This window comes from Stigmatopora argus, chromosome 15 (genome assembly GCF_051989625.1).
Source record: "Stigmatopora argus isolate UIUO_Sarg chromosome 15, RoL_Sarg_1.0, whole genome shotgun sequence".
Taxonomy (NCBI): Eukaryota; Metazoa; Chordata; class Actinopteri; order Syngnathiformes; family Syngnathidae; genus Stigmatopora; species Stigmatopora argus.
Genome location: NC_135401.1, coordinates 881586 through 907940, shown reverse-complemented (window position 1 = coordinate 907940; position 26355 = coordinate 881586). Strand labels below are relative to the sequence as shown.

The 26355-nt window shown below is 47.1% G+C and overlaps 1 protein-coding gene across 7 annotated transcripts in view; it reads right to left on the bottom strand.

Moving 5' to 3' along the window:
• rab11fip5a (RAB11 family interacting protein 5a (class I)) overlaps nt 1–23262 on the bottom strand; it is a 72899-nt gene extending 49637 nt beyond the window's left edge. For 3 of the 7 annotated variants that reach the window (XR_013305083.1, XR_013305081.1, XR_013305082.1), the window contains exons 1-6: nt 22579–23261; nt 18218–18756; nt 17559–17898; nt 13671–16628; nt 11461–11545; nt 10452–10688 (exon numbers count right to left, since the gene is read on the bottom strand). Coding sequence is in view for 4 of the 7 variants with exons in the window: in XM_077620334.1 (XP_077476460.1) it covers nt 6443–6502; nt 10452–10688; nt 11461–11545; nt 13671–16628; nt 17559–17898; nt 18218–18756; nt 22579–22997 (4638 nt within the window). In the remaining 3 variants the exon portion in view is untranslated. Of the gene's footprint in view, nt 1–3298; nt 6503–7111; nt 10689–11460; nt 11546–13670; nt 16629–17558; nt 17899–18217; nt 18757–20007; nt 20071–22578 lie in introns of those variants that run through there. The other 4 variants (XM_077620334.1, XM_077620333.1, XM_077620337.1 and 1 more) reach the window with 4 other exon arrangements.
• Nucleotides 23263–26355: the final 3093 nt, after the last annotated feature.

The window sequence follows — 26355 nt, the reverse complement described above, 5'->3', positions numbered from 1 at the left end:
AAACTAATAGGAAGTAGCCCAGAAATGACAGAAAATCAACAGGAAGTGACCCACGGGTGACCATAGCACCCCCGGAAAAGCTTAAAATCACAATTAATTGAATAAACAATAAAAGAAGCAGTCAAGAATGGGACCAAAATAGAAAGGTGAGTAAAATAAACAGGAAGTAACCCAGAAATTACCGAAAATCAACAGGAAGTGACCCACGGGAGACCATAGCACCCCCGGAAAAGCTTAAAATCACAATTAATTGCATAAACAATAAAATAACTTGTCGAGAACGGGACCAAAATAGAAAGGTGAGTAAAATAAACAGGAAGTAACCCAGAAATTACCGAAAATCAACAGGAAGTGACTTACGGGAGACCATAGCACCCCCGGAAAAGCCTTAAAATCACAATTAAATCGACCCAAAATAAAGGCACCTGTCAAGAACGGGACCAACATAAACAGGAAGTGACCAAAATAAACTGGAAGTGACCCACAATGACCGAAAATCAACAGGAAGTGACCCACGGAGACCAAAGCACCCCGGAAAAGCCCTAAAATCACAAATTAAATCGACTAAAAAAAAGGCACCTGTCAAGAACAGGTCTAATATCAACAGGAAGTGACCAAAATAAACCGGAAGTAACCCAAATATGACCAAAAATAAACAGGAAGTGGCCCACGGGGGACAAAAAAAAACACCCCCGCGCATTAATGCCATTTTCCTACTTCAATAATGACAAGAGACCAAATGAATCAAGTTAATTAAATCACGCTATTTGGGAAAAAAAGGCCCGCCAGTGAATAAAAGTATTTTTTTTTATCCTAGCTCGACGCTAATCCTTCCTCTTCCTCTTCCTCTTTGTCAGAACGCAGCGGGCGAGCCCCTGCCTCTTTGCCTAACGAGGAAGGGCTGGCGCCTAATGAGGGAGCTAATTAACACGTCGGGCCGCTCGCACTTAATTAGCCGCATCTGAGCCCGTCTGAGAGGAGGCGGAGTCACCGCACCGAGACTAATTCCGCCACTCTCACCTGTGGCGTCCCTTTACGGGGCCCGCCAAACATACATTAAAAAAATATTTCAAAATAAAAGAAAACAGAATACTGCTTACCTCTCTTAAAAGGGGGAAAATTGGAAAAAATAATAATTATCATAGATCGCGGGGGGTGCTGGAGCCCATCTGGGCCAACTATGGGAGGGGCTAACCCTAAATCGATGGCCAGCCAATCCCACGCCGCGACCACATTTGAAAATGTTCGAAACGGATGACCATTTATTTCCATATGGGTGCGTCAATTAACGGAGGAGTGGGCGTCCAATCGTAACGAAGTGGGAGGGGCGTTTTCCAATTTCCCCCGCCGCAACGCAAGCATATGGCGAGGAGGAGGAGCCAATGGTGGATCCGCCAACAACCCCCGCCTACACGCTTGTCCCACTTTACACCTCGGACGCCACCATCTGCTTCCACCACAAACACTTTTTCATTTCAACTGCCAAATCGGCTTTTTTTTTGGTTTCCTTTCTTCCTTTTCTTTATTTAAATTAGCGTGGCCACATGTCTAATGTTTGTTTTTTCTTGGAATTTCATGTCTTTTCAATTTTGTCTCGTTCAATGGCAGCCAATGAAGGACCAGACTTGTAAAATGCCTTAAAATCAAGTGGGAGTGGCTTAAGTGAATGTCCCAAAATCAACAGGAAGTGCCCAAGAAACAGAAGATCGACAAGAAGTGACCTGGAAATTCCCGCCAATCCACCGGAAATGATCCAAAATGTTCAGGAAGTGAGCCCTGGTCACTTCCTGTTGGTTTTGGGCCACTTCCTTTTGATTTGACTCATCCCTGAGTGTGTTCCTCTATGCATTTTGCTCACTTCCTGTTGGTGTGGACATTTTCAGCATATTGCGCATATTTCTGGCCACTTCCTGTTGGTTTTGGGCCACTTCCTTTCAATTTGAGTCCTTCCTGCGTGTGTTCCTCTACGCATTTTGCTCACTTCCTGTTGATCTGTGGACATTTTCAGCATATTGCGCATCTTATTTGTCACTTCCTGTTAATTTTGGGCCACTTCCTGTTAGTTTTGGGCCACTTCCTTTCGATTTGAGTCCTCCCTGGGTGTGTTCCTCTATACATTTTCCTCACTTCCTGTTGATCTGTGGACATTTTCAGCATATTGCGCACATATCTGGTCACTTCCTGTTAGTTTTGGGCCACTTCCTTTTTTATTCGAGTCCTCCCTGGGTGTGTTCCTCTATACATTCTGCTCACTTCCTGTTGCTGTATGAACTCCCCCAGAAATGACCTTTCATCAACAAAAAGTGACCCTAAAAACACCCAAACGTCAACAGGAAGTGACCCGTAAATCCACCAAAATCATAGCCAATACGCATCTTTCACTAGCGCTACCGTTAGCAAACGAGTCGAATACATAGCAATTTGTCAAATAGGAGTTTGACGCCCCGATGTAATTGATTGACGGGCCGGCGCCAGATAAGGTTATTACAAATAAATACGGCCTTAAGTAAGCAAACAAACAAAAGCGCGGCGCCACCATCCAATTAGCTTTTTTTAATTACCTATTACGCCCGAGCGCCGAGGCGACTCGGCAAAACGGGGCCCTGACACGGACGCCACTTTAGGGGTAATTAGCCAATTTGTTTGCCGCGGCGGAGTCGTAACCGGCAGCCAATTACCGCCCGGAAAGGCCGCGCAAACCTGTTGATTTAATTAGATCCGCCGTGCGCGCTGGCGCGGCAAAGCGCAATTTAATTACGAGGTGGGGGGAGGGGGCGGCGGCCTCGGGGCGGCGCGGGACGGCCGACCCGCCGGGGCCGAGCGGGCGCAAACTAATCAAGCGCCAAAGAGACGCCGTCTGCGCTCGCGGGGATGGACGGATCAACGCTGCGTTTCTTTGGAAATCGCTTTGCTGAGGATTTTTTTTTGGGGGGGGGGCGTTCCGAGATCACTTTCAGAGGATTTTGGTTGATTTTAAGGCATTTTGGGGTCACTAGATCTTGCTTCCAGTGCATTTTGGGATATTTCGGTAGATTTTAGGGCATTTTGGCGGTACTAGCTTTTGGTTCCAATGGATTTTGAGCCATTTCTGGTTCATTTGAGCGCATTAGCTTGAGCTTATAGTGCAATTTGGGCTATTTTTGGTTGATTTGAGGTCATTTGGGGGGGTAAAAGCTCTTTCTTTTTTATTTGAGTGCACTTTTGGGTCACTGGCATTTTGTTTTGGAGCGTTCTGGGGTCACTTGCAGGGCATTTTGGACTATTTATTGATTTAAGGGCATTTTGGGTCACTAGCGGTTGCTTCTAGTGCATTTTGGGCTATCATTTTGTTGATTCAGGGCATTTGGGGGGTACTAGTTCTTGCTTACAGTGGATTTTGGTTGATTTGAGGGCATTCTGGCAGTACTAGCTTTTGGTTCCAATGGATTTTGGGCTATTTCTGGTTCATTTTAGCGCATTAGCTTGAGCTTCCATTGCCATTTGGGCTATTTTTTGTTGATTTTAGGGCATTTGGGGGTCACTAGCTTTTCGTTTTGGAGCGTTCCGGGGTCACTTGCAGTGCATTTTGGTCTATTTCTTGATTTTAGGGCATTTTAAGCTCACTAGCTCTTGCTTCTAGTGCATCTTGGGCTATTATTTTGTAGATTTTAGGGCATTTTGGGGGAACTAGCTCTTGGTTCCAGTGGGAACCAGTTGGGCTGTTTCTGGTTCATTTTAGGGCATTTCGGGGCCACTATATTTAAGTTTTGGAGAATTCTAGGGACATTTTGCTCTATTTCTTGATTTTAGTGCATTTTTGGGTCACTAGCTTTTAGTTTTGTAGCGTTCCAGGGTCACTTCTAGAGCATTTTTTTTGTTGCAGGAAGTGAGCTAGGCGAGCGCAAAACACCCCCACATTTCCCAGTTTTTGTGGCAAGTCCGGGTCGCCAAGCGCTGCTAATCAGCGCGCAGACGAGCGTGACCTTTTCCTTTTTCAGCTTTCAGACGAGCCGAAATGGCCCCCGCCGAGCGCCGACGCCAACGCCGCCATTGCTTCACGGCAGGACGCCTAGAAATTACATTTACAGTTTGATTCCATTTTTTATTTCAATGTAATGTTTTTGAAAGGAGCCAGATTTGATTCATTTTGGCAGCCTATTTTTCACAATACCGACCCTTCCAGACAAAATAAGATTTGGACGCCCCTTCCGCTCGCTAACGTCTCGCACCAAATATTATTGGCCGTCCCGCCATTCAAACGCCAATCGGCAAAGTGCTTTTTTTGGGGGGGCCGGGCGCGTCGGCTCGCTCGCTAGCGAGGTGACAAATGAGTTTCCCCAAAAGGTGACGAGCGCCCGCCGTCCAATTTGCACTAATTAGCTCGACATGGGGTTGAGAACGAGCACCCCCCCTCGCCCCGCCGGCCCCCCCAACGACGCCGCCCCTCATCTTTTCTCGCTCGTCATTAAGAACAAGTCGAGGCGAGACCCCGGCCCGGCGGGGCGCGCCGCTTCTGTCACCTCGTCGTCGTGCTATGACTCGCTAGTGGCCCCGAAATGGCCGCCGCCGCACAAAAAAAGGACGTTAGCTTAGCGTTTTAAGCCCTCGTTGTCGCGGGTTACATCGTACTTGCGGTTTTAAAATCCCATTTCTGAACTGCTTGTCCTCACAAGGGTTACAAGGGGTGCTGGAGCCTATCCCAGCTAACTACAGGCACCAGGCAGGGGACACCCCGAATGGTTGGCCAGCCAATCACGTGGCAAAGGATACAAACAACCAATCACACACATACCCAGGGACAGTTTAGTTTACAATTAGCCTAGCTAGTTACTACCATGTTTTGGGGATGTGGGAGAAAGCAGAGTACCCAGAAAAAAACCCACACAAGCCCGGGGAAAACATGAAAACTCCCACCTGGGATCGAACCCTCGATCGCAGAACTGTGAGTCCAACGCACTAACCATTTGGTCAACACTCCCGATGGATTTTAAGCAATTTCTGGATGATGGATGTTTTGCTCACTTCCTGTTGATTTTGTGTCATTTCTGGGTGACTTCACTGTGTAATTGAGTCACTTCCTGTTGACTTTTGGGTCACTTCCGGTTGACTTTTGGGTCATTTCCGGGTGAGCTACAGTTTATTTCGGGGACTTCCTTTTAATTTAGGCTTTTTTCTAGGAGACCTCTTGAGTATTTGGGTCACTTCCTGTTGATTTTGCGGCATTTCCGGGTGACTTCACTGTGTATTTGGGTCACTTCCGGGCGACCTCTAGTTTATTTTGAGAACTTCCTTTTAATTTAGGCCCTTTGCTAGGAGACCTCTGGTGTATTTGGGTCACTTCCTGTTGATTTTGGGGTCATTTCCAGGCGACCTACTGTTCATTTCAGGGACTTCCTTTGAATTTAGGCCCTTTTCTAGGAGACCTCTGGAGTATGTTGGGTCACTTCCTGTTGATTTTGCGGCATTTGCGGGTGAGCTATTATCCAAATTTTGTCCCGAATAGTCAGTGGTCATCCAATCAAATGAATGTCCTTATTAACAAAGTATCATGGAACGACTCCAGCTGTCAGTCAACACGTCGCGTCTCGGTATTAGCCGCAGCCAGATGTTAGCGCGCGGCAGGTGGCGCCCGCTCATTAATGCCTCCGCCAAACTGTTTCCTGTCGCTCGCCGTCAGGCGGGATCGGAATCAGTTCGCACCCGTCGCAATTAAATTCTGTAATGACGGCGCCATCTTTCAAATCATTGCGAGAATTATTAATAACGCCGCGTCAGGCATGGATTCCAGGCGCCGCCCGACTTGCCTTTAATTGCCGCAACTGCTAATTTGGAGGAAGAAAAAAGCTGCGCCGTGGCGACATATGGCGTCTGTGCTTCAGATGCTCGCTCGCTAGCCAGCTAGCCACGAAATGCTATTCTGGGGAATTTGCTTTTTGGTATTTCCTCTTGTCACTTTATGTACATTTTGGATGATTTCCTTTTGATTGGAGGCCTGGGTCACTTCCTGTTGGTTTTGGGGAATTTATGGGCTACTTCCTGTTGGTTTTGGGGGAATTTCTGGGCTACTTCCTGTTGATTTGGGGGAATTTCTGGGTTACTTCCTGAGTTTACTGGGACACCTTTGGGTCACTTCCTGTTAGTTTTGGGGGATTTCTGGGCTACTTCCTGTTGATTTGAGGGAATTTCTGGGCTACTTCCTGTTGATTTTGGGGAATTTCTGGGCTACTTCCTGTTGATTTGGGGGAATTTCCAGGTTACTTCCTGAGTTACCTGGGACACTTTTGGGTCACTTCCTGTTGGTTTTGAGGAATTTCTGGGTTACTTCTTGTTAGTTTGGGGGTATTTCTGGGTCACTTCCTGTTGGTTTTGAGGAATTTCTGGGTTACTTCTTGAGTTTCCTGGGTCACTTCCTGTTTTTGAGGCATTTCCGGGTTACTTCCTGCTTTTTTGAGACACTCACGGGTCACTTCCTGTACATTTTAGATGATTTCCGTTTGATTGTCGGCAGTTCATTGGTCACTTCCTGTTGGTTATTAATGATAATAAAAATTCTCTTGCCATTGGAATTTAAAAAAAACACAAAATGTATATGTGGGGAGCAATTAACGGCTCTGATTAGCAAGACAGTCCAATTAATACTTGTAATAACATATTCAGCTTGTTTAGCACCAAAAAAACAACATATGGTTGGAAGAAGTCCATGCATATTTAATATTTAATTAAAAACACGGCTATGACACATTATTCTGGCCATACGCGAAATATGGACTTAAAATAGGAACTCATTTATTTCCTGGATGGAAAACTTATTTTCCATTGGGTAAAATAAAAAATAAAAAATGGCCGTCGAGTGAATTGGACATCTATGATTGTCAATGGCAGGCAATGAGTTCATTTTGCATCACTTCCTGCCTATTCTAGGGTACTTCCGGTCAATTTGGGATCACTTCCTGTCGATTGGGAGGCTTGCTTTTGGTTCGTTTGTCGCTTCCCGCTCATTTTTGGGCATTTCCGGGGTAACTTCCTGTTTAGCTTCCTCGTGAACTCATTGGCCGCCATGGAAGGGGTGAAATGCAAAAAAATGAATGGAAAACGCCAAAGGACGCCACAAAGCAAGACTCGGAGGCCGACGTCAGGTGACCAAGAAACACTTGTTTATTAAATATACAAAATTGTGTGAAAGACAATGGCGTCCACGTTGCAGGACCGCCAAATGCGCTCGGCGCAATAAAAGCCTCGCCGATGGGAAGACACGGTAGCCGACGCGCCTGGAAAGTCGTCACAGTGCTTCACATGTCGGGCTAACTAACGTTTTTCTTTTCCCCGCTGCAAAGTTATAACAATTTACTAAAAATAAAACGGAATTCAACCAGGAATAATCTGAAAATTCAACAGGAAGTGACCAAAATAAACACGAATTCAACCAAAAATGACCGAAAAAGAACAGGAAGTGACAAACAAACAGGAGGTCAACCAGAAATGTTCCAAAAAGAACAGGAAGTGACCAAAATAAAGCCAAAGTCAACCAGGAATGATTAGAAAATCAACAGGAAGTGACCAAAATAAACACGAATTCAACCAAAAATGACCAAAAAAGAACAGGAAGTGACTAAAATAAACATGAGGTCAAGCTAAATAATCCAACATCAACAGGAAGTGACCCAAACAAACAGGAGGTCAATCAGAAATGTTCCAAAATGAACAGGAAGTGACCAAAATAACCACGAATTCAACCAGAAATGATCCAAAAAGAACAGGAAGTGACTAAAATAAACACAAAGTCAAGTTAAATAATCCAACATCAACAGGAAGTGAACAAAACAAACAGGAGGTCAACCAGGAATGTTCCAAAAAGAACAGGAAGTGACCAAACTAAACCCAATGTCAACCAGGAATGATCCGAAAATCAACAGGAAGTGACCAAAATAAACCGGAAATCTACTACGAATGATCTTAACCTCGACAGGAAGTCACTCAGGTATGATCTGAAAATCAACAGAAATTGACCAAAATAAACAGCTAAAAAAAAAATCCTATACCAACAGGAAGTGACCAAAATAAATAGGAGGTCAACCAGAAATGATCAAAACAAACAGGAAGTGACCAAAATAAACAGGAGGTCATGCAGCAATAATCATAAAATCAACAAGAAGTGACGAAAATAAACAGGACGTCACACTTCAAATTAGAAGTGTCACAAATTTTTTTTTAACAAAATAAAAAAAATACAGGAAATGTGAAACTTACACCAAGACCTACTCCTTTTGGCCCCGCCCAAAATGCATTTTCAGCCATAAATAAACAGAAAACTCACAAAAAGTGACCCGGAAATGCCTCAATATGAACAACATTTACAGGAAGTGACCTGGATTTAAACCCCGTCAAAATAAAACTGCTTTCAATTGCCAGCTATGAGTTAAATGACTAAATTTGAAAGCTCGTAAAAACAAAAACTAAAAGTTAAACACTGTGAAAACTTTCCATTCGCACGGTAACAATAGCAAGTGCATTGTGCGTCCAATCGTGGCGTCTTATGCTAATTGACGTGCGACAGGTGAGCTAAATGGGCGTTTCTTAAACCCGAGGCCCCCGGGGGCCAATACCCGTCCGCCCGTTTGTCACTTTGTTGACAAAAAAAATGACGAACACTTTTTCCAAAAAATGAACAACGGCGACCGATCCGTTTGGCAGCGACCATTCCATCCATTCGGCAGGAAAAAAAATGAAACTCGTATCTCGAGTCGCGTCATTAACGATAAATGCACAAAAATAACGTCATCGCCCAGAAATACCCAAAAATCAACAGGAAGTGACCCAAACATTTTGATCTATAATTCTATCCAATTAGCATTTTTGACATCTTTATGTATTCCTCCAATGCTTTATGAACCATATTTTTAAAACTCAGATTGATTTGCTATTAAATTAAAATGATATTGGGTATTTCTATATGTAAGTGGCCGATTTCCAAGGCAACCTGAACGCATCACGCCTTCACAAATTACCCTCAACATAAAAATAAGCACAATCTCGTGCCTCCCAGCATGCATTGTGGCGCTCAGGAAGCGAATTATGCTCCGTGCTAATCATTTCCTCGTTGTTTCGTGACTCGCTAATGAGTTTGTTCGTTAACATCGTCGTTAACGACCGACTTTTTGTTGTTGTTTACCGTCTGGCAAAATATCACTTGACGAAATTTCAGGCATTAAAATAAGGAAATTGTGTTCATTGGCTATAGTTTTTGAGGTGCATGTTATGCTAAAAGCAACACGGAACTTTCAGTTTTTGGTGATTCTGGCGACGCCAGTGGACAAAAGCGGTAGTGTTTTGACCCCCACGTGTGTTTTCCACTGCAATTGCGGCTCAATAATATCCAAAATTCGAACTTAAACATGAAATATCTTGCAAAACTTTAGCCAACCAGCACGGAAATCTTTTATTTTCCAACCCATTCGGCCATTTTCAGATATTTTCCTCTTTGTTTTTTTTAGAACGGTGACATTTCTCATATACAAATTGTGCAAAAGAATGCGAGAAATACAGTAATGATGCATAACGCCAAAGTTTTATGTCTACGGGGAGTCCTGGGGTTACCACCATCCGACTTTAAGCCGTGTTTGTGCTAAGCTAGCGCTAGCGTGTTTTTCCGTTACTGCACCCTACACAGGGTTGTGAAAAAAATAGCGAAAACAATATTTTGGGGGTCACGCGGACTTTACGTCGGTGACAGTTAAGGTCAAAAAAACACGTGGCTCACGTAACGTAATTTTTTTTTTTTTAAATTATGAATCGAGTGCTTTTAATGCTGTGTTTTCGAGGCCGTCCCTGAACGCACCACCGGACTGGAATTGGCAGCTCTGGTTCCGTTGTGTTGCAAATTTTAAATTTCTGTGACTGGCTGGGGTGCTGGAGCCTATCCCAGCTAACGATGGGCACCATCGGTGGCCAGCCAATCACAGGGCACGAGCAGTCAAAGGACAACCAATCGTAGCTAGGGACAGCTAGCTAGCCTAGCATGCATGTTTTTGGGATGTGGGAGGAGCGCGGAGTACCCAGAGAACACCCACGTGGAGAACGTGCAAACTCCACACGGTGAGGACTCACTTGATATCGAACCCTCGACCCTAGAAGTGCGAGGCCGAGGTTCCAACCACTAGTCCAACGCGCTGCAAAAATAAAACCTTAAAACTCCCCATCCAAATCTCAGCCATAATACTAAACCCGCATCTCATTTTTGACAAATTTGGATGTATTTTGACGTCCATTTGGACTTGAAACGCTAAATTTGGGCGGAAAGGAACCAAGTGGGTCGGCGGTAAATCCAAGACTCCCCGGATTTGTCGTTGCGGTAAATTGAGGCGTGAAGCGCTCGGACGTTATTTTTCTCGGAAAACCGGAAGTTTGAGGAGTGGCGAAAGAACGGAAGACGGAAGGAGGAGGACGGCGGTCCGTCATTTGAGGCGAGATCGCACCTGCAGGAGGGTGGGCTTCTGCTCCATGATGCGCACCAGAAGCGTGTCGATGTAGTCCTCCAGGTCTCGAACCTGCGGCTTCAGCCTGCGCAGCTCCACCTCGCGCTTGGCCAGCAGGGCGCGCTGGCGCTCGAACTGGCTTTTTTGCCGTTCCAGTTCGGCCTCGCGCCGGACCACCAGGCCCACCAGCTCGCTGTGGCTCAGGTGGTAGTAAGAGCCGGCCCCCTCCGTCAAGATCTGGAGAAAATAATAATAATAAAATGTTAGCGCGCTAAAACGGGGGAGGTTTTAAACCGGGCCGAGTGGATTGGGCGAGTGTTTTTGGGCACTTCCTGTTCGTTGGGAGCCATTTCTGGGGGGACTTGTTGGTTCTTTTGGCTCCGTTCTGGGTGACTTTGGTTTGTTTGGGTCACTTGCAATTCATTTTGGTACATTTTCATATTGAGTTTCAATCTTTTTTTCATTTTTTTGGAATTTCTATGTGGCCTTCCGTTGATTCGGGGTTATTTGTGGGTGTCTTACGGTTTATTTTGGGTCAGTTCTAGTTCTAGGAGAGGTTTTTTTGGGTGACTTCCATCTGATTTTGGGACATTTTTTTGGACACTTTACAAATTTGAATCATCTTTTTCATTTTTATGGAATTTTTACGTCGCCTCCCGTGGTTTTGAGGGTTTTTCTGGATGACTTCCGGTTAGTTTTGGTCACTTCCTGGTGTTTAAGGGTCATTTCTGAGTCACTTCCTGTTGATTTTGGGGCATTTCTAAGCTACTTTCTATTGTTTTTGGAGTATTTTCATAAGTAATCTAGCCTGTTTATTATCCCAAAATAACATTTGTTGTTTTGTAATTCATAAAAATTAAAATAAAGGATTAACTCCGCCTCCTTCTCCCCCAATATAAAAGAAGTCACCCAGAAATGCCCTGAAATTGACAGGAAATTGCCCGCATTTCGATAGGCGACCAATCCGCTCGGACGTCGACGGCGGCCGGCGAGCGGAAAGAAAGGGAACCTTTTCTCCAGAGTGGACGCTCTTGCAGGAGTGGAAGCTGGATTTGATCTTGTCCAGGCTGCTCAGGGGCCGCACGGGGTGGGGGCTGACAGACAAAAAAAATAAAAACAAAAAAACATTTTAAAAAAAGGAAAAAGTTATGTCACAGGAAGTCAAACATTTTCAACACGACCTCCAGTCACTTGGAATTCAAAAGGTTAGAAAGTGTTGCACCAATACCAAAATGGATACAGATTACAAATAGCCAGCCCTACCCAAGATGGCCGCCATCTACACGCAAGAAGACGACAACGATAGACGTGCGATGGCGTGGTGTCCAATCAAGTCATTTCCAGGAGTTTAACACTGCTTGGATTGGACGTTTGGTGCCCACCAGTAAATAATAGATGATTTCAAATCGTATTTTATTTTGAAAAACGGCCCTAAAATTTTGAAGAAACCACAAAAAACCCACAGAAGAGAAAAAAAGCAGATAACACTCCAAAAACGGAAAATCCTAAAAAATAAAACCGGCCACAAAAAAAACAATATTTAAAAAAATGAAGTTTGTTTCTTTTCTCATCTGCTGCCATCCCTCCCACTTCCAATAGATTGGCCCACCGAACCGACCCCCCCAACTCAAATAGATTGGACATCTGCCACCGTCAACGGCAAAACAAACAGCCGAGCGAGCCAAGATTTATATAAAAATGTTTTTTTTTTTTTTAAACGGGTCTATTTTGAGCCGGGTGAGCCAAGATTTACATTTTTTTTCTTCAAAAAACGGGTCTATTTTTTATTCCCCCCCCAAAATGGTTACGGGTGCGACAATGTGGGTGAGCAGAAGCAGAAGGTCGGAGTCTCTCGGATCGGAGTGACGGAAATTAAAAGGAAAATGAGGCCAAACGTGCTTTTAATTGCAAGCCTTTATGCAAAACAAGTGGAATTGTGTTAAGAAGTGTGTGATTGCCTGAGGGGGGGCGAAGGGGGGGCAAAGGGGGGGCCAGGGGGGGGAAAGGAAACGCTATCGGTGACACAACAACACCTTTTTTTCGGGGGAACAAAAGAGGGTGAGAACAGATCCTGGGAGGAGAAGAAGAAGAATACGAAGGGGGAGTGTGTTCCTGACTATGTGTGTGTGGGGGGTGTGGAAGGGAATCGTGTTAGGAATCAGAGGGCAAAATAATAACTGCTAATTGGCCCCAGGCAGTCCCCCTCCCCCTTATTAGCGAACGGGCGCAGGATTTGTGTTAACGGGAAGATTTCAGCAATAAATAAATCAAGTGAAAACACCATTTCCTGGGAAAAAATGGCGTGGGGGAATGCTTTGTTTGCGCTGGGTCACTTCCTGTTGATTGGTTCATGGGGGGAGGGAGGCTTTGGATTTGGGGGCATTTTTGGGTCGCTTCCTGTTGATTTTGGAGCAGTTCAGGGTCACTTCTGGTTGATTTTGGAGCAGTTCTGGGTCATGGCCTGTTGATTTAGGGGGTATTTCCGGGACACTTGTTTTTTTGGGCCATTCTGCATAACTTCCTGTTGATTTTGGGTCACTTCCTGTTGATTTTGGAGCAGTTCAGGGTCACTTCTGGTTGATTTTGGTGCATTTCTTGGTGATTTGGGGGTATTTCCAGGTCACTTGTTTTGTTGGGGCCATTTCTGCATCACTTCCTGTTGATTTTGGGTCACTTCTGGTTGATTTTGGACCAGTTCCTGGTTATTTCCTGTTTGTTTTGGGGCATTTTCAGCTCACTTGTTTTTTTGGGGCCAATTCTGGGTTACTTCCTGTTGATTTTGGGTTACTTCCTATGGATTTTGAGACATCTACAGGGTGCTTCACGTAGTTTTTAGGTTGTAGTCACGTTTTGGGTGACAATTTTGGCTGACCTTATTTACTTCCTGTTGATTTTGGCTGATTAATGCAGATTTTCCTGGAACCATACATTTTGGGCAAAAAATAACTGTTGATCTCCTCAATGTTTTGTGAATTACAACCAAAAATGTGCGACAAAATACATGTTGAAAATGTCCATTGGAGGAAGTTCTTGTCAAATTTTGGTGGATACCTACATTTTGGACAAAAACTGCACGCAACTTTACAGCTACAACAAAGCTCCCCACAATGAGAAGGTCGCACCACCACCACCAAGACCAAGACCACGGAAGGAAGAAAGTGGGTGGGAAGAGTCCAGAAGAAGATCAGAAGGTTCCACCACCCGGGAGAGCAACCTCACCTGAGCTCCTGCTGGATGTCGTGCCGCCGTCCCACTTCCTGAAGATTTGGGGCGGGTGCTCCAGAAGGAATGGAAAAGGCGGAGCCTGTAGAAAGCGGAGAGGGGAAGCAGCTACCTCGCCGGCTTAACGGGGGGGCGGAGGCGGTGGAAAGAGAAGGGGAAGCAGAACGTGAGGAACTCGCCGGAAAGGCCCAGGACTCCTTCCAGAAGCTGGGAAGAAGGCTCTTGTCCAAGTCCGAGGTCAAGGTGCTCGCAGACTGGGTGCGCTGCAGCTTTGAATGGTGGCGAACCCGAGAACCGTTGAAGTTCGGTCCGAGGGCGGAGTCCTCGGCGGGGAGGAAGGCCGCCTGAAGGCCCACGGGAACGCTCATGGTTCTCTGGAAGATTTTAGGAAGTCGTGGCGGAAGCCGCCTGGCAAACTCGTCCTTCGGATCGTCTGCGGCGGGGTTCGGATGGGAATCTGGGAGAACTTCGGGACTCCCGTGGTCCCACGCGGTCAAGGCTGACTCCCGAAGATCTGAAAAGTCCTCGTTCGCCGGAGACAGCCAATCGGGGGGTTTGAGGTCCTGGGAAAAAGGGCTGTCAAACGCCGGAAAGCTAACGGGATGCGAGGCGTCTCCACGGAGGGTCCAGTTGGCGGGGAGGGTGCTCACTTGGGACTGGGATGCACCCCAACACTCTTGGGAGAGACCATCTAGGTTTTGGACCGCGCCGCTAGCTCTCGTGGTAACCGCGTACGGGTCAAAAGCGGCAAAGTCCTGACGTCCGACGGGGTTCGGATCGGAGTCTGAGAGAACTTCGGAACTCTCGTCATCCGTGAGACGAAGATCTGACACGTCCTCGGTTAGCAGGGACGACCAATCGGGTGCTTTAACGTCGCGAGAAGAACCTTCTGGAATTGCCGGAGCGCCGACGCCATTCAAAGGGTCTACAAGTTCCCCAAGGCAGGTCCAGTTCACCGGGAGGGTGCTCACTTGGGAGTTGGATTCACCAAAATAGTCCGGTGAGGTACCCTCGAGGCCGCTAGCTCCCTGGGATGTTTCGGGAAGTCTTGGCGGAGGGCGTTTGGCGAGTACTTGGTCGAGAGTGGAGAACTGATCGAGTCCGACGGGGTTTGGGTCAAAATCCGTGGGATGAGCGCCATGCCAGGGGTCCGCCGTCCCCAGAGAAGACCAAACAAGTGGCTTGGGGTCATCGGGAGAACCTTGCGGAATCGCAAACGTTGAAGCCGGTTCCAGATAGTGTCCTAGCTCCCCACCAAAGCTAGAGTCCTCCAAGTGTATCTTCTCATGGGAGTTTTGGTGGTACTGCAATTTGCTGTCGAGGCTTTGGAGAAAGTCCCTGGTGCTCTGAGATATTTTGGGGAGTTCTGGCGGAAGGTTTTTCTGATCACACCTAAAGGACTCCTCGTAGCGGTCTGGAGAAGTCACGGGGAGAACTTCAGATGACGTGAAACCTGGATTAAGGGCATCAGATCCGTCAGTGTGGTTGTTTGGATCCGTGACAGGATGCTCTGGGTTCACCAATCTCAGAATGGTTCCCGTTTCTCCAAAGATGTCAGGGTTTTCTGACGCCAATGTCTCGAGAGTCCGGGAGATCTGGTCCTGGTTTTGGTTGAACGGCAAGGTTCCGTCAACGTTTTCCCGAAAGCTTGCCGTGTTTGGGGTTTTCCCTGGAAGTTGTGAGGGAGGAGCTTCCACCGCGTGGTTGAGGACGGTCAGCTGACTACCTTCAAAGGGCTCTGGAAACAAGTCTGGTTCAGGAAGACCTTGAGAACTTCGGTCATCCCTCGCTGGCAAACCCATTTCGTTTGTATCTGTTACATTTTCCGGAACCGGGTGGAACCAGGGAGAACCTTGTGGATCCGTTGAAGAAACTCCGGTTTCCATGTGGGAGGGGTCGCCACTCTGGTCCGGATCTGCGAGGGACTCCCAGCGATGGTCCTGCACGCCTGAGGAAGGCTCAGTGCTCGGGGAGGAGGTGCGGACGCCAAGAGATTCTTGTGGACCGGATTCACCTGGACGGCCACCCTGATTCTCGGCATCGGAACACTGGAAGAATTTGGACTCTTGCTGAAGGTCCGGTTCTATGGTCTCGAGACCGGTCGACGAAGTCGGCGGGGGCGTGAAGACCTGCGACCCATCCGAATCCCACCATTCTGTATCTTCACTTTGTTGGTCTTCGGTGGAGAACTCGTCCGTAGAACTAAAACTCTTAAGACTGGCCGCCGTTTCCATCGACGTCTCCAAGCCCGGAGAGGAACCTCGCGGCTCGGTTTTGTCCGGGGAACACGTGGAGAACTTGCCCGACGCCGAATACGAAGACCTGCTGGAGAGGAAATCGTCTTCGACCGAAGTACCGATACCCGAGGAAGCGACGGATTCTGGGTAGGCGGGAGCCACGTTGACGGCACGGTCGACTTGTTGCCATTCCGGGTCCGGGAACGATTCCGCAGACGTGCCGAAGATGTCGCCGTGGTACTCGGGACCGTCATCCTCTGGGATCGGGTCCAGAGAACTGAAACTGAAACTTTTCAGACTCGGGGAATCGCTAGCTTCATCACCGCTACCGTCCCTTCGGCGGACGCCAGATGTTTGGTCTTTGGGTTCTTGGAGCCTACGGGACGCGAATTCCTCAAAGGACGCGTCCCATTCTTCGCCGGGTTCCTTGCCGGGCGCAAAAGGGTTGGAGGACTTCTCGCCGAGACGCGTCTTCTCGCCCGCGGCGTCGGAGATTTCTTCCGGGGTCCGGCGAGCCGCCTCAGGGAATAGTTCCTCGATGGGAGGGCGGGCGCCGGAAAGGAAGGGTAGCGGGGGCGGGAAGGAACCGCAGAACGGCTCCGGCCAATCGGAGAAAGGATCGAGCGAGGAGAAAGGGTTGCCAGGCGGTGAGGGACAAAAGGGGTTAGAGTGGTGCAACGGGGAAAGGGCGGGCTCAATTCCGGGAGGCGCCACCAGGCTGTGGAAGGAAAGGGACACTTGACATTGCTCAACTAAAGCCTAGCCACCATACGCTGACAGCCTTACTTGTCGGCCATCTTAGGACAGAAGCACCAGATCCAAATGACATTGAAATAATGACTAGTCTACTTAAAGTGGGCTTGTTCCGACTTCAAAGGGATTGGACGTCCAATCGCGCCAAACAATCATCGTATTTAACTCATTGCCTGCCATTGACAACAATAGGCGTCTAAATCATTTAAACTGGGGGGGAGTGGCTGTGATTGGTTGTGTTTTTGGGTGATTTTAAAAGGTTTAGTTGGTAGTTTTACAGCAGGGGCCGGGAACCTTTTTGACACAGAGAGCCATAAAATATTTCTATTTTCAAATTTTATTTCTTTGAGAGCCATACTCAGAATTTTAGTGTAAAAATGTGAAAATGAGATGTGACTTTTTTGGGGTCATTTTACCACTTTTAAAGTACTAAATAAATTATTTTGACAGCACTGTTGCGCAGTTGCTAACCAATGAAAATATGCATGCAAAAAGTCTAATAAAAATATAATTAAAAAAAAGATGATTAAAGTTAGAGGTACTGTCAGCGCCACAGTGCTGACGTGACGCTCCTATTGGTGCATTCGGGACTCGCCTCTGTCACCAGCGGTTTAAAAACATATTTTACCTCACAGGTTAGCAAAGAGCCACATGCACCCATCAGAAGAGCCACATATGGCTCCCGAGCCATAGGTTCGTTACCCCGTGGGGCTAATGAGAGAATTTACATATAAGGTACTGCTCTACTTACGAAATGTTCAACTTCTGGAACCAATTCACTTCGTAAGTAGGGGTACGACTAGATAGAATTGGACGTCTTTTTTTGTCAGTGGCAAGCAACGGGTTCAACGGGACCCTCAGAAAGTGGTACGTCGTCGCGGGGGCGGGGACTCACCTGGGTTTAGCCTCGACTACGGGGCCGTTTTTCTCCATGGCCGCGGCGATGGCGGCGCTCTCCTCCTCGCCGGCCTTGTCGAAAGACCACCGGCGCCCGTCGCCCACCGTGCCGTGCAGGGGGTCGGCGGAGGTCCGCGGCCCGAGGTTCTGCAAGGACGCCGAGTGCGGGAGAGTCTTCTGCGGGGTCGGCGAGGGCGCCGGGACCCCGCCCCTGGGGGGCGGCGGTGGCGGTGGCTCGCGTGGTGGCTGCTGAGGCAGGGCTGCGGTGAGTTCCTTGGTCTCGTCGCTCGGGTCGAGGCGCGAGGGAGACAATTTGGGCGATGGGTTTTCGGTGCGCTCTAAAAAGGGGGCGGGGGGACAAAACAGGGGGGTCAAAATGGCGGTCGGGGTACAATTTGGACCCGTTGAGATCAATACCAAAACGTTTTAAGGCATTTGTTTGTATTCATGTGATAAAAAATGGAATCGTCAGCATGTATTTCCCCTCTTTTGTTTGATCATTTGAATTAGGAATGAGTATTTCCTGTTTCCCCTTCAAAGTAAAGCTTTCTGTATCATGCAATTAGCCCACGGACTACGAGTTGGGCGGAGTCTAATCAATAGAATCGGGTTAAAGTTAAGTTAAAGAGGGAGGGCGGAGTCAAGCCTGGCGGTCACCTGGGCTGTCGGCGGTCAGGTCGCTGCTGTTGCTGGGCGAATCGGAGAGGTCGGAGACCACCACGCTGATGCCGGCGGTGGGGCTGAGGCTGCCCCCCCGCGACGACGACTCGCTGCTCTCCGAGCCCAGCGAGGTGCTGGAGCGCGTGTCCGACGACTTCCTCAGCTTGCCGCGCAGGAAGAAGGTCCGCATCTTGCTGCGGCGGATCTCGCCGCCCTCGTCGTCCTCGTAGTCCTCCTCGCCGCCCCCGTCGCTGGGCAGGCGGCGGCGGGTGGGAGCCAGAGGGGGCGCCGGCGGCGTCGGGGGCGAGGAGGGCGACGGGGAAGGGGATGGGGAAGGGGCGGCGCCGTCCTCGATCGAACGCCGCTTGCCTCGCATGCGCTCTTTGAGTTTGCTGAAGGTGGAAGCGCCCCCTTTGTCCTTCATGACCAGGTCGTACATGCTCGCCGTCAGGTTGTTGCGGGTGAACTGGACGCTGACTTGAATGTCGCCGCGCTCTTTCTCCTTCTTGCCCGTCTTGGAGTTGAGGCGGTACCACCTGGGGAAACGGGAACACACGTCAAAATGTGGCGTCCAGTCAGAACAAAGTCGTTTGGAGCAAGTGGGGAAAGGTTTCAATATTTTTTCTGGGTCACTTCCTGTTGATTTTGACTTTTTTTTCAGGGGTCACTTCCTGTTGATTTTGACTTTTTTTTTCAGGGTCACTTCCTGTTGATTTTATATTTTTTGGGGGTCACTTACTGTTGATTTAGACATTTTTGGGGGGTCACTTCCTGTTGATTTTGAATTTTGGGGGGGGTCAATTCCTGTTGATTTAAAATTTTTGGAGGGTCACTTCCTGTTGATTTTGAATTTTTTGGGGGGGTCACTTCCTATTGATTTTGACATTTTTGAGGGGTTACTTCCTGTTGATTTAGAATTTTTGGGGGGTCACTTCCTGTTGATTTAAAATTTTTGGAGGGTCACTTCCTGTTGATTTTGAATTTTTTGGGGGGGTCACTTCCTATTGATTTTGACATTTTTGAGGGGTTACTTCCTGTTGATTTAGAATTTTTGGGGGGTCACTTCCTGTTGATTTTGACATTTTTTAGGGGTTACTTCCTGTTGATTTAGAATTTTTTGGGGGGTCAATTCCTGTTGATTTAAAATTTTTGGAGGGTCACTTCCTGTTGATTTAGAAATTTTTGGGGGCTCACTTCCTGTTGATTTTGAAATTTTATTGGGTCACTTCCTGTTGATTTTGAAATTTTATTGGGTCACCTGTTGATTTTACATTTTTGTGAGGGGTGACTTTCATCACTTTTAAAGGTTTTAGTTGGTCATTTTTTGGAGGACCGAGGAACCAATTAGAGAATTTCCATGTAAAGTACTGCTCTACTTACAAAACAAGTTATGGAAGCAATTAATTTTGTAAGTAGAGGTATGAGCAAATCGCTACAAATGCTACATTCAGTGTCACACAAAGGTAGCAAAAGTTGACAAACAGGTTAGCACAGCAAGCTCAACACTAAGTATTTCCTAAGTATTTAACTTCAAAATAGCATCCGGCTAGCATGAGCTCATCGCCCGCCATTGACGGCGCCGGACGTCCGACCCATTGGGAGTAGAACGGTCAAACGTTCGCCCTGCCGGTCCTCCTGCTTCAAATGGAACGGACGTCTTCTCGGAATGAACTCATTTTCAGAAGGACGATCGGACGCCACGCGATTGGACGTGTATGTCCATTCTTGTGACGGCGCGACACATTCGATTAGCATTCGGCGTTAGCGAGAAAAGCACGTCAACATACCAGAGGAGAATTTACGCCGTCCTAACGTTGACCTCCATTTCGGCGCCGAGCGCAAACACACACACACTGAGAGTGAAGGGAGTGTGTGTGCGTGTGAGAAAACAATTGCGCGCTCTAAGGCGGAGTCTGGCGCACAAATTGGAACGCCGTCCCTTTAAAAGTGCTTCACCGCCAAGAAGACATTTTTGATGCTCACCTAGCCTCAAAAATCCTGAGAATTTTAAACTTCAAACCCAATTTGTTTCTAATTAATTCTGCTAAAACTGACTGTATGTGATAACATATTATTCTATATTTATGTTGACAAATAATTAGTTTTAAAAATTAAAATGGATACAAATATTGAATACATTTTTTTTTCCATTGCTCACTTTCTGGTATTTTGGAGGACACTTCCGGTTGATTTGATAAACATTTTTCGTATTTGGAACTAGTTATGGGTCACTTCCTGTTGAGTTTGGGTCACTGCTAGTAGTTTTGAGGACATTCTGAGTCATTTCCTGTAAATTTTGGATAGTTATTTGTTAATTTTGGTCCATTTTTAGGTCACTTCCTGGTCATTTGGGGTCCATTTTTTGGGGGGGAATTTACCAATGTGGAGTTTTAGGGAAATCAGACTCATCTACTGTGAATTTTGGATAATTATCTGTAGATTTAAGGCCAATTGTGTATGGTTTTTACTTCCTATTGGTTTTGGGGCACTTCCTGTTGATTTTGGATCACCTCGTATTGGTTTCAGGGAACTCACAGGTTACTTCCTCTACATTTTAGGCCACTTCCTGTTCCTGTTCGAGAAGCTATTGGGCCCCAAAATAACGACAACCCCCAAAAAATGTGTTTTGTTGTTGTTGCAAATCTGATTTAAAAGTCTATCAAATATAATCAACCTTAACCAACACTTTTGTGTGTGTTTTTTAGGTGTCCAAATGCTTAGCGGTGGAGGCCCAAAAAGCAAAACAACAAGAGTTCTTTGCTAGTACGTGGAGTTCTCGGGGCTACTATTGTGGTTCTGAGCAAGGCGTGGACTCAAGTTTCCCGTCCAACAATGGAAGCGCGGCACGCCGTCCCTCCCTGAAAGCCAGGTGGAGTTCACATTCCAAGCACGGCAGCCAATTTGGGACTTTTACTTCCTCCTCCTTCCTTCCAAGAAGCCTTCAAAAATGCCGTCAAGTGACGCCAGCTGAAGCTTTTAACCGGCAGCCAGTGCCGCTCGCCGTCCAATCAGTTTCAAGTGGGAGGACGGCAGCGACTGGACCGAGTCACAAACTTGTTATTTTAACTCATTTTCCAGCGTTGATAACTCAGGATAAACTCATTTGTGTTGACAGGCAAAGCAGGAAAAGGCCTTTCATCCTCCCGACCAACGTGACTTCGAGGCGGCCATGTTGGTAGGGGCAAAGATCCCATTAAAGGCATGAAAACGACGTCATAACAAAGTTATTTTGCATTCAAAGATGATTTGATTAATGTCAAAGCATCGGCTATTTAGCCAGTGCCCGTTGTGAACGGCGCTAGATGTCCAATCAGTTTGAAAGGGGGGGGGGTTGTCAGCAGACATTTCGTCTAGTCATAAACTCAAATTCAGAGAGGATAATTGGCATGTTCATATCTTATCATAATTGGCGGAGGGACACGGAAGGGATTGGCACTTCCTGTTTACCAACAAATGCTAACTCGTCGGGCGACCAATTGAAATTGGACTCGGTTTTTCAAGGGATTTTTCCCGATTTTTTTTCTGTTTTTGTAGTTTTAAGATGGCTGATTGTAGTTTTTTATCCATCAGATTTGTGTTTTTGTGGTTATATGAAATTTTGGGGTAATTTTGCACTTTTTTTATTTTGTGGGGATTTTGTTTTTGTATTTATTTTGAGTTTTTTTTTAATTTTGGGGTAGGCTATTATTGTTTTCGCAAGGACCAGGTTGTTTTCTCCCCGATTTTTTGCAGCTTTTCCAATTACATGTATTTGTTTTTGTATTTATTTTCAGTTTCTTTTAATTTTTGGTGTAAGCTATTATTGTTTTTGCAAAGACCAGGTTGTTTTCTCCCCGAATTTTTTGCAGCTTTTCCAATTTCATGTATTTTTGCAATGATTTGGCTGTCATTACCATAAATTCAGAGTAAACAGCTGATCGGACGCCACACGATTGGACGTCTATCATCGTCCGTACCCCTGAAAGCCTTAAACATTCCTCTCCCTGAAAACTACTACCTAAAAAGAATGTTCTCCGGCCAAATAAACTACATCAAATCATGATCTTTGGCCATATACTCGCATAGTTTGTTTGGATAATCCGTTTTTGGAAGGAGGACCGGGGGAATCCGGCGTAATCCTAGCCCGCTTCAACAACATCTCGCATAAACAAACGAGCGTGCTCTCGTTCTAGAAGCTTCTAGACGAGTTTGGGTGTGTCGATGCAGCACTAGTGCTTCATTTCCCCCCATTCATACATATATATTTATATATTTGATTTCTTTTTTAGCTAACCTGCGTACGTCCGCTTTAAAATGTAGGGAAGTCGCGGTGCGTTCACAGACCCTGGGAGAAAAAAGAGCCGGCGAGCATCACTTACTGGTTTTTCACGCCGCGGCTTTCGTGGAAGATCTTTCCGAGCTGGATGAGCGCCCGGCCCAGGAAGACGTCGAGGCCGATGTGTGCGCGGTGCATGACGGTGAGGAGCAGCTCAGGTCCGGGGCCGGGACCGGGACCGGGGCCGGGACCGGGGCCGGGGCCTGCGTCCGCCTCCTCCAGGACGCCCGACTGCAACTCAAAGCAGCACTCTTCACGCCACTCGGGGTCGGTGGTTTTGTCCGCCACGCAGGTGGAGTACTTGTCCTTGGCCAGTTGGACGACGGCGTACGCGTCGCTGGTGCCGTGCTTGCCTTTGCCCCGGAGAGCCCGGCCTCGGAGCACCGTCACCTGGACGTGGGTGGGCACCCATGGCTGCTGTTGCCGCCGCGGCTCGGGCTGCTGCTGCTGCTGCTGCTCCATGCGGAGTCCGAACCGGCGGGGGTTAGGGCGGCTGTTCGCTTGGTAGCGTCCACCAGCCAACCCGACCCCGACCCCCACCGCTCCTCGGCTCCCGAAAGCTTCACATGGACCGTTGTCCGGCTTGACGGCTGAGCGGTGGGCGACAATTCCCCGCTTCTTCCGCCGCTTCTCGCTCCGCTTGTCGGCCTCTCTGCGGGCGGCGACGTCACGCCTTCTCCTCGCCCACTACTTCCGGGTTCCGCCGCACGTGCACTTCGTTAGACGGCGTGTATGGAAAAAAAATAGATCGAGATGTCACGAACTCGCCGTCGGCAAGTTAGCGCTTGTCGGCCATTTTGCGTCAGTGCCATTCGATCGACGAGAGGAGGGGCTGCAACATTTCTGGCTGTTGTTATCCTTCTTTTGTGGCTTTTTGGGACTTTGGAAGCGAATTCTTTCTGCACCATCGATGATACTAGACGTCCAATTGTCTGAGGGAACAGGAAGTGACTAGAAATGTCCCCAAATCAACAGGAAGTGATTCACACTCCCCAAAAAATGATCCAAAATTAATAGTGTAAATAAACCGGAAGTCGCCCAGAAATGACCAAATGGAGATAGCAAGTGACAAAAAATAACCCCAAATCAACAGGAAGTGACTTTTATTGGAACTCACTAAGAAATAAACCAAAATCAACATTTACAAAGTCAAATGGAAGTCACCCAGGAAGTAAAAAAAACAACAGGAAGTGATCCAGAACTCCCCAAGAAATGATCCAAAATGAATAGCATGTGCCACAAATAAACCGGAAGTGGCCCAGAAAAGACCAAATGTAGATAGCAAATGACAAAAAAAAAAAAAAAAAATAATAATCAACAGGAAGTGACTTTTATTGGAACGCACAAGGAAAGAAACCAAAATCAACATTTTTGTGGGCAAAGTCAAATGCAAGTCACCCAGGAAGTTTAAAAAAAATCAACAGGAAGTGACCCAAAGTCAACAGGAAGTTGAATTAAATAAACCAGGAAATAAACTTAAAGTGACCCAAAACCTTTTGGAAATTGAAACCTCACCTTAATCTTTTTTAGGGCACTGATGTAACTCACTGGCTGCCATTGACGTGGATGGACGTCCATTTTTTTAATTTGAAGGGAAGGCAGCAAATCTAAAAGTGGGGCGAGAAAAAACAAAAACAGGTTAATCAAAATTTGCTGTGATTTTTATTTTTAGGCCACATGTCAGTCAAGTGGGAGCGTTAAAGCGTCTCCTTTTGGACGGACTAATCCGCCTCATTAGCGACTTGATCCCGTCCCCATTCTGACGGCGGACGGACGGACGGACGGACGGACGGACGGACGGACGGCGAATGCCGGGGCGATACCGACGTGGCAGCTGCGATTGGGCGCAGAGTGCAAATGGCCTACTTACACTTTTGAATGGCCAATTAGAAAGATAGAAAGATAAACGGGGCTCACTTTCTCGCCGCGACGCTCGTAATGAAACGCTGCCGTCCGTCCTCGGGACGTCCTGGGACAGCTGCGCCCCACGATGCCAAAAAATAAAATTCCACAACAAATTTACATGAAAAAAATTGGACAAATATGAACAAGAGCCCCAAAAAATTCAAACACAGCAAATAGAGTGAAAACTGAAAATAAACACTACAAAAACATGAAAACTGCAACCAAAAAGGGGGGAAAATCGCCACAAAAAAGCTACAAAATCAGCAAAAGATAATGAAAAAATGCAAAGAAACGTAAAACACTAAAAAAGGAACACGAAAAAAATGCTAATAAAGAAAAACAGCATAAAGAATTCCCCAAAAGCCGCAAATTTACATAAAAAATGGGACAAATATGAACAAGAGCCCCCCCAAAAAATCAACCCCAACAAATAGAGTGAAAACAGAAAATAAACCCTACAAAAACATGAAAACTGCAACCCAAAAAGGGAAGACTCCCCACAAAAAAGCTCAAAAATCAGCAAAAAAAAAATCCAAATAAACGTAAAACACTGAAAGAGGAAACCAAAAAAAAAGGCAAAATAAATAAAAACAGCATAAAGAATTCCCCCAAATCCACGAACTAACACAAACTACAAAAATATGTTTTTTGGTATGCCCTAAAATCAATCTTATTATAATGACACCAAAAAACATTTAATTGATCCATCCAACGGGATTTGATCGATTAGTTTGGCCGCCAGCCTCCCGCTGAAAACGGACGGGACGTCGATTCCCGTCGATGGCGGGCGAAGACTTCTACGTCTTTGATTGAGCGAGCAGCTGCGTTGACCTTTGAACTTAAGCACCGCCCTGCCTTCCCCCCCGGGGCTGGACGTGTAAATATTTAGGCTGCGGCCTGGAGATCAAATATCCGTCCGGCGGAGCTCATAAAGCGCCAGCGTCGGCGACAGGTGCGTAATCTTGGTTTTTTTTGCCAGTGGGAAAGCGCCAAATGCCCCTCCCCCTAAAAAAACAACAACGGCACATCGCCGCCGCGATAAAACTGCTCGTGGCGTCCGTTTAATTGGCAATAATTGGGCTCGTGAAGGAGGCGGGGCTGATTTTAGCTCGGCGCCGGCCAAAAGGACGATAATCACCTGATGCGTTCGGGTGCCGGCAGGAAAATGGGAATTAGCGAACACGCGGCCTGCGAGGGAATCGGATCGGACGTCTCGCGCCGTCACTGGCGCTGAAACGAGTCTATTGTGTCGATGGCTTCATGGTGGGTCACTTCCTGTGGATTGTGGGGCATTTCTGGGTCACTTCCTGTGTAATTTGAGGTGGTTCAAGGTCACTTTGTTGATTTGGGGGCATTTCTGGGTCACTTCCTGTGGATTGTGGGGCATTCTTGGGTCACTTCCTGTGTAATTTGAGGCGCTTCAAGCTCACTGTCAATTTTGGGTCACTCACTTCCTGTTGAATTTAGGGCATTTCTGGGTCACTTCCTGTTTATTTTGAGGTGCTTCTAGGTCACTTTGTTGATTTTGGGGCATTTCTGGGTCACTTTGTTGATTTTGGGGCATTTTTGGGTCACTTCCTGTTGATTTTGGGGCATTTCCGGGTCCATTTGGGGTACGTTTTGCCATTGCAAATTGTAAAATGGAGATTTGGCTAAGCCAAATGGAACAATCTCAAGATGGAAGGACAGCTGAAGGAAGAGCCGCTTGCTTGTTTGCGCTTCCTGCCGCGGCGGCGTCTCACGTGTCGCGGGTGGGAGGGTCGGCGTGACGGCCGGCGGGCCGACGGGAGCAGCTGCGTCCGAGGAGAAGGAGCGAAAAGGAGCTCCTGCGCCCTTTGAGACTTAAGAGCGCTTTGTCAACTTGGCCTTTTAATCAAGCGCTAAACGGCGGCGGCCCCGGGACATCCGGACACCT